Source organism: Protobothrops mucrosquamatus, unplaced genomic scaffold, assembly GCF_001527695.2.
Source record: "Protobothrops mucrosquamatus isolate PMUCROS unplaced genomic scaffold, P.Mucros_1.0 scaffold1260, whole genome shotgun sequence".
Lineage (NCBI taxonomy): Eukaryota > Metazoa > Chordata > Lepidosauria > Squamata > Viperidae > Protobothrops > Protobothrops mucrosquamatus.
The window spans coordinates 174,995-183,714 of NW_015387466.1; the positions used below are offsets into that span (position 1 = coordinate 174,995).

Here is an 8,720-nt window from a genome sequence, read left to right on the forward strand (position 1 = left end):
CGCCCATGCCAGCCACACCCACCCGCCCCCCCAATGGCAACCACGATGCTGATGAAATTGAGTTTGCTTTAAAACATCGATTTGTAAGGAAATCCCTCAGATCCTGTCTATCATGCCTGCTATCCATTTTTCTTAATAAATGTTCCTGTTGGAAGAGACTGTTTCCAAGAGTTCTGCTTTCTTAAGATGTGGATTGAAGTGGTTCCTTACACACACATAAAATCCTTCAACTGCATTTTACAGAAAACCCTGAAACCTTCAAAACAATACCACCATTAAACTATCTTTGAGAATCAAAGAAAACTGCTTGTTCTGTACCAGGAGTGAAGCATAGCATATATGTTTTGCTTCAGCCTCAGAACAATAGCAACAGCATAATTTGAATTGAGCACCCTTTTTCACTTTTTCTGTTAGCCAGTGTACATGCCCTGTTTTGTTTTGTCTTTCAACCTGACATATTAATATAATTATTATAGACTTCATTTCCATTGGCAAGAGGACAATAATTTACCCCCAAAGGACTTTTCAACAAACAGATAGACTATAATTAATTTTTTAATATCATTGTAGCACTATCTAATTATTAAATTACGACTTACATCAAGGCTTTGTTTACGATACGATATGGATTTTAAAAGTTCTCTACCATCCAGATCTAGGCTTGTCCTTGAGGACTTCTCTACCTGGAACACAAATCAAAATCGTACATCATATTTTTGAATAAAATATTCCACACCTAGCTATGAACAGATTCAGTAGAAAATCCTGTAAAAGCAATGTATAGAAAACTAACCACAGATTCAACTACTGCTTGGTCATTATTTGGCAAACTAATACATAGATCCTGATAGGAAGTTAGTTTGAGTATGAGATAGAAAGAGGAATGCAACAGATTCTGCATTCTCTGAATTACATTTTTTTCCTTAGGAGCAATTAGAAAATGGAACATAATATACACATTCATCAAAGTTGTAGCTTTGACTGGAGTTAAATCTATAGTGTTATTACATAGAAAGTATATGTCAATTTTAAGGCACAGAGTGATGAATACATTTGCATGTTCAACTCTACAGAATACGGTGGGAAACTTACTGGAAAAGATATGTAGAATTCCCATCCCAAACAAGCATGTTTGTAGGAATCAGAAGCCAGTCCTGGAATGATTCTCTGTCTCTGATGAAGAACAGAGTCATCATCCTTGCTTCTCCTGAGTTTCAGTTAGAAAAGAACCGACAGGTTTATATTAGGAAGCTTATCACTAAGAGAAATAAACCTCAATCAGTAGTAATCCAGAAGACAAAGCATAAAGATGCTCTTCTACTATGGTACTGTACCCTCAAAAGTTGTGGGTAGGCCATCACTGGAGGCTTTTAAGAAAAGATTGGACTACATTTGTCTGGAACGGTATAGGGCAGTGGTGGCGAACCTATGGCACACGTGCCAGAGGCAGCACTAGGAGCCCTCTCTGTGGGTATGCGTGCCACCACCCACCCCAACCTGGCTGGGCACCCTCCCGGCACATGCACAGGAAATGGCAAGCACTTAGCAGCTGGTGATATGCAGCAGCTGCTGCAGCTCATTTACCTCACCCGCCCCTCCTCTCCCGGCCTCACTCCATCATGCCCAGCCACATCCCACTTGTCCGGGCCTCTCCTCATCCGGCTGTGCTTTGCCGGGCCATGCCTCACCACACCTGGCCCCCCTTTGCAGGGTCTTGCCTCTCGCTTGGGCCATGGTGTTCTGTAAGCCTAGCACCCCAGGGCATGCCCAGCCTGTGGGATGAAAGGCAGGGAGGTGGGAGTGCGTTGGCACAAGCCAAGCATCGGCTGCCTCCCGGTTGTATTCTCTGCCACGTGGTAGGGCCGGAGAAGGGAACACAAAGCACCCAGGCCAATGCAGAGCTGCAACCTAGAAGTGCCAGCAGCTGGCAATGTGTGAGTCTATGTGGCAGCTGGAGAGAAAGGATGAGAAGGACAAGACAGCAGGAAGGGTTTCTGTATGTGTGGCTGTGTGTGTGTGAGAGTGAGAGAGAAGGGGGGTATAAATCCCATGTTGATTCTGTCTTGATTTAAATCTTTCTACTGCCACTTTCTTTCGCAAATGTAGGAAATCCAATTCCTCATGGATTGCTTGCATTGCATCTAATTCCCAGTGTGCAGGCAGGCGAGAGAGCAAACTCGCAGATTGGCTTTGTGGTCTATTCTTGCCGCCTCCCTTCCCTAAAATCCAGCCGATAATAGAATTCTTTGGATTGAATGAGAAGTTAAGAGGAGTTGGCATGAGTTGAAATTAAAAGGCCAAGTCAACTGCCCCGCCCAATTATTTTGTCGGAGATGTGGAAAGTATTTCTCACTTCTACTTCCTCTCATCTGCTCTTTTATAATTTAATCCAGCCTTAGCCAAACTAATGTCTTTTGGATGTCATGGACCACAGTTTCCATCATCCTGTGGCCTTTCTGGCTAGAAATGCAATGCCTTATTTTCTCTGCAATATTTGTTTAGGAGGCAGTAGGTCTGTGGGATTTAGATGTACTTAAACATTTTTTTCTTCTGCCTATTTATTAAATCAACGTCTAATTCAAAATTAAATGTTTCTGAGAAATCCAGGGTGGTTTACAAAAAAACTCTCAAGGACAGCTATTGTAAAGTATCACCAGCATTGCTTAAAACAATATTAAAAGTATGTATTTTAAGAAAGAAAAATAGTAGTAGTAATTTACTTAGTGCTGTTTGAACATAAAATATGGTGTTGTTCTACATATGCCTGGCTGAACAGTGTGTTTGGAGTTGCCTCTAAATGGGTGAGGGATGCACTGTTCATATTTTCCTTGGGAGAAAGTTCTATAATTGGCTCTGCTCATGGCCACTGTTCTATAAACCAAACCAGAGGGACCATCTAGTTTAAATGGATGGTAAACAAAGGATGATTAGGGGGTTGGAAACTAAAACATATGACAAATGTTTGTGGGAATTGGGTATGTCTAGCTTAATGAAAAGGATTGGGGTGGTGACATGATAGCAGTGTTCCAATATTTGATGGGCTGCCACAGAGAAGAAGGGGTCAACCTATTTTCCAAAGCATCAGAAGGCAATAATAGATGTAAACTAATCAAGAAAAAAACCAGCCTAGAACTAAGGACTTGTGAAAACAACTAACCAGTAAAAAGGCTTGCCTTCAGAAGTTGTGGATGCTCCATCACTGGAGGCTTTTAAGAAGGGATTGGATATTCCATTGTCTGGAATGGTATAGGTCAGTGGTGGCGAACCTATGGTAAGCGTGCCAGAGGCGGCACATGGAACCCTCTCTGTGGGCACACGTGCCGTTGCCCCAGCCCTGCCTCCCCCCATGGCCCCTTCCTCCCCAGCAGCCCCCCTGGAGGAGAGTCACCCCCGAGTGTGGCCCATGCGGAGCAGCACAGCCAAGGACATGGCAGCCAGGCAGCGTAGAAAAGACTCTGCTGTCATGCCCCATCACACACAGTTGATGCTGCAGGGCACGGGCAGAGGGTGTGGCTTTCATGGCACTGCTGGGCTGCCTGGGCGATCTGCAGCGGGCCCTGGAGGCGGTGAGTGGCCATGCGGGCAGGTGGGGTGGGGGTGGGGCAGGGGGTGGAGCAAGGGTGGGGTCAGTTTTGGGCACTCGGTCTCTAAAAGGTTCATCATCAGTGGCATAGACTTTCTGTCAGTGTCAGAATCCAGTTATATTTCCTTTCTATATATCTCTGATATAAAACCAATTCTTACCCTCTCCTGGATCCTGCCATACTCCTAAGGGGGAGGGGGGTATGCATGCAGGCTTTATTACTTTCACTTCCTCTATTCACTACAAAGTAACCTTTTGTTTATTCACTTTCAGGTATGCTAACCATCACAATGTAACCATTTGCCTTTCATCCTATGCCCCTCTGAACTTCTCCTCCTTACCAGCCAACTAGGGAAAGGGGTGGGGTGAAAAGACACAGCCTCCAGGATCTGGTTTATTTATCCATCGCCAAAATAAGGTGTGATGAGCTGTTGAATGTTGGTGCACAACTGAACCAAATTGATGTTATATTTCCTGGAATTAACATCTAGAAATCTGCTGGTCTGAATCGCCGGAAGAACTGCGAGGTGGAGGTTGCTTAGAACACTTTAAAACATCAATTTGTAAGGAAATACCTCAGATTTTCTGTCTATCATGCCTGCTATCAATTTTTCTTAATAAAAGTTCCTGTTGGAAGAAACCATTTCCAAGAGTTCTGCTTTCTTAAGATGTGGATTGAAGTGGTTCCTTACATTAGACAGGATCTGCAGTTATAGTCAACCTGGAAGAAAGAACCTTGCCAGGGGACTTTGCAAAAAATAAAATGTCAGATGACAAGGCAGGGAAGGGAGAAAACCACACGGAGAGGGAGCCATCCCCCCGACCAAAAACCTGCCAGCTGTCGGGATCTGAAATGTCATATTCCTCAGGAGAAGAGGTGGTGGAGACGCATATTCACAAACCTCGGTGGTCAATGGGCGTTGGAAAGAAAGGCGAGTGGGAAAAGAGACTGAGAAAGGTGACCCTGTAACAGGGCGGCCACCAACCAGAATGGAAGCAGGAGATGGAGAAATCCCTGCACATTAGGGAAGAGGAAGGAAGTTGGGCACAACACTCAAACTAGATCCTAGAGAAAGCTATTGACCTGATGAAAGGAACCATCGGCTCTCTAGGGGAGGAGAATTCTGAGCCCCAAGACCACACCAGTGCCTGGAGCTGCAGCTGGAGAGACATTGAGGGGGAATTGGAACCTGTAGTCCCGGGGACGTCCGCTGATCCAGTAGCAACCACTTCAGCAGCTCCCATTCCCCGCCGACACGCAGATGGCGATCAGGATGGAAGACAATACTACCGACTGCGAAGGCACCAATCCATTCAAAGACTCCCGCCGCTAGACGCGAAATTCAAGGGGGAGCCAACACGCTTGGGGTTTTTCCTAACCCAAGTCCTCAGCTACATGGAAGAATATGGGCGGCACATCCCTAGTGACAAAGCCCGTATCCGTATCGTGCAATCTGCTCTGGACGGACCAGCCGCAGATTGGGTGGTGAACTTGCATGATTCCGATGCCCCAGAGCTCAACAAGTTCAACCATTTCATGTCCTCTCTGAGAAGGCGATTCGAGGACTCCCTGGCTGATCACAAAGCCCGCAAAAGAATCAAAACATGAGGTAAGGCAGATGCCCGGTAGCCGAATATACGCAAGAATTCCGGACCATTGCCAGCAAACTGAACTGGCTGGAAGACATCCTCCTTAGCCATTTCAAAGATGGCCTAAATTACGACCTGTATGATGCTTGCCTGCCCTGGGGGGACTCACACCAAGTCGATGAATGGAACATCATGGCAGAAGAAGCAGAGATCAACCTACTGAAAAGGCACAGCTGAGGAAAACCATGGGGCCATTCACCGCCTGAGCCGACGCGCGAGCCAGCGAAGCCACCGGCTATGGCCAAGAAACCAACGGGCTGTTTCAAATGCAGGAGAGAGGGGCGTCAGGCCACAGAATGCCACTCGAAAGCCCCTCAGCACAATGCAGACCGATCACCCACCAGGAAATCCAGGAAGTCCCCAGCCAAGCCAAAAGAACCTGCCATGAGAGCGATAGAGGCTGTGGAGCCTCCAGGCTCTGCCCAACATGGGAAGGGAACTCCAGCCTACACCACAGGGCCGGTGGATACCTCAGACAACAGCTAAGAGGGTGAACACCTGGTAAGTGGACCCATCGCACCCATCCTCAAGACAGTGACTATATTAGCTCCCTCCATGCCCAAAGCTATCAAGTGAAAGCATTAATAGACTCTGGTTGCACCCGCTGCCTCATTAGCCCGATGCTAATGGGGAATTTGGGCATTCCGGTGAAGAGACTAAAACAACCAATCTCATTTGGCCAGTTAGATGGGTCCATAGCAGGAGGGGGTGCCAGCTACCCTAGCCACTTTACCAGTCCACTTATCTCTGGGAAACCATGAGGAAGACATAATGTTTGTAGTGACCCCAGGCATGGAATGCCCAGTGATCCTAAGGCTAGAATGGTTAAAGAAATGGAACCCCTGGGTAAATTGGAGGACAGCAGAAATTAATTTCTGTTAGAGAATTTTAATTTCTCTGTTGGTAAAAATAAATCAGAAGCTCTCACACTTCCGGTTTGAATTCCTGTGCCGATGGCGGCTTTTCCCTTCGTCGCCCGCCCCGAGGACACGTAAAAGCCGCAGGAACAGCGTCAAACAGCTGCTCCGCGGCTTGGAATCCCCTTCCCCGGGCAAAGGGGAGGGGGGAGAGTTTCCCTGATAGGGGTAGAACTCCCGAGCTCTCACAGTTTTATAGCTGTGGGGGCGGGTGAGGGTGAGCTGTGGGTGAGGTCCCCCAGAGTCAGGGATTTCTTCGCGCTTTGGGCTGCCTCCGTTCTTTGAACGAAGCCAGACACGGATTCAACCTCTGCTTGAAGGAGATTGTGAGTAACTTTTGGGAGCAGACAGAGCGATCCAGGTGCTTGGGAGCTGCATGGATATGAACCTTCAGCTCTGATTTTAATAATTTCTCCATTGAGATTTTAAGTTTAAGAAGAAAAAGAAAAAAGAAAAAATGGCCATGGAAGGGCGTTTTGCTCTTTAATAGAGACTTTCACTTACAGAGGACTTTTACTTTGGCTTTCACTTTCTGCTGGATTATTATTGCTTCAGAACTACTATTGGTACTGTTGGTGAGCAAACTATTTGTTTTTGCTTTTTGTGGCAGTTTTAAGAAAATTTTATTGGACATTGTATTATACAAATTAAATCAGAGAAGAGGGGAAGAGAAAGTAAAATGGCTTCAAAGCGTGGGGGAACTTTTCCTCCTCAGAAAGGCTTGAGCTCTTCTTCTCCAGCTGTACAGTTATCACAGCAAACAAAACCTACTCCCCCACCCTCTCCTCCAATGCCAGCTTTAACATTTAAAGATTTACAAGATGCCTTAAAGGATACTGTTAAACTGTTTGAAGAGAAACTTGAGGAGAAACTTGAAGAAAAAAATGTTGAGTTGAGAGAGGATATAGTGTTTGCATTGCAAGCCTTGGCTGATAATGTAGATCGTGTTGCAGGACGGGTGGAAGATGTGGAGGAACATATTGAAGTTTTGGATATCAGAATGGGCAAAGTGGAAGAGAGTACTGATATAAATCAGAATGAGATTCTTATGTCACAATTTAGAGAAATGGAACATGCGTTGAGAATAAGGGGATTACCAGAAAATGCTCAAGAAAAACTGGAGGAGGAAGTTATAACAGAATTAGCCTTGGTTTTGTCATGCCAACCTGAAGAATTACAGAGAGAAGTGGAAAAAATGTTTAGAGTTAACTCATGGGCGGCGAGACAGAGAAATCTTCCAAGAGATGTTTTGGTTTATTTTTCAAAGAAGTCAATTCGTAATAAAATTATTCAGGCTTTTTATAAACAAAGATTTCAAATCTTAGGCCAAGATGTGATAATTTTAAAAGAAATACCACCCAAGATACTTAGAAGAAGAAAAGACTTTGCTTTTTTGGCTGAAGAATTGAAAGTGAGACAAATACAATTCAGATGGGAGATACCAGCTAGTATAATGGTTAATTACATGGGAGTGCGTTATCGCCTTAATACGGTGGCAAAAGCAAAGGATTTTTACAGCTCAATCTTGAAAGCAGGTCATTCAGCATCTCCACAAGGTATTAGGAAGGAAAGAACTCAAGAAGATAAAGCCCAAGCTACTTCATCATCAAATGTCACCAAATCACAAGATCAAATTCAAGCTGAGTTACAACTTTTGGAATTTAAAGATGATCCGAAATCTCAGAGATTGACTCATGCAGCTCATAGACGTAAAGAAAGAGAGCAACGAAGATTGGAGGAGGTACCTATAGACCAGCAGGTAACTTCAGAGCCAGTGGAAGGAGCGAGACCAAAGAAATCAGTGTCGGCTGATATGCAAGGGGTGCTCATGAGGCTCTGACATGGAATGTTAATGGCTTGAATTCACCGCAGAAGAGAAAAAAGGTATTTTATTATTTGAAGCAACATAAAAATGACGTTATTTGTTTACAAGAGACTCATATTACAGCAAAAGATCAAAAGTATTTGACTAATTCACGGTTGGGAACACATTTTACTGCACCTGCGCCTCAGAAAAAAGGTGGGGTAGTTATTTATGTTAAAAATGAGTTCTTTCCTAAATTGATTGATTTTGACATAGAAGGAAGATACGTTTTTATTGAAATGCTTTTGAACGGGAAGAAATGTCTTATTATTGGATTATATGCTCCAAATTCACAGCAGAAACAGTTTTATAAATTGATACATCAGAAGCTAAATCAAATGGATTACAAATCTGTTATCATGATGGGAGATTGGAATGGAGTCTTGGATTCAAGAAAAGACAAGAAAGGTTCCTGCAAAGCTTTTAATTCAACATTGCCTAAAACTTTTTTTGATCTGAAAGAAGAATTGGAACTAGAGGACATATGGCGGGAAAGAAACATGGATAAGAAAGACTATACTTTTTTTTCGGATAGGCACCAATCCTATTCGAGAATTGATTTTTTTTTTGATAACTAATGACTTTCTTTCCAGGGTGAAGAATGTTAAGATTTTTCCTAGGACATTGTCAGATCACAGCCCAGTGTGGATGGAATTATTTCGTGAAGAAGGAGAGAGAAGATCCTGGAGATTGAATGAAAATTTGT

At 44.2% G+C, this 8,720-nt stretch overlaps 1 protein-coding gene across 1 annotated transcript in view; it reads right to left on the reverse strand.

Annotated features, from left to right (window-relative positions):
* COBL (cordon-bleu WH2 repeat protein) overlaps positions 1-8,720 on the reverse strand; it is a 195,936-nt gene that overhangs the window by 158,223 nt on the left and 28,993 nt on the right. Inside the window, 1 exon segment of the mRNA XM_029285077.1 lies at positions 600-683. Within this exon segment, the coding sequence (XP_029140910.1) occupies positions 600-683 (84 nt within the window).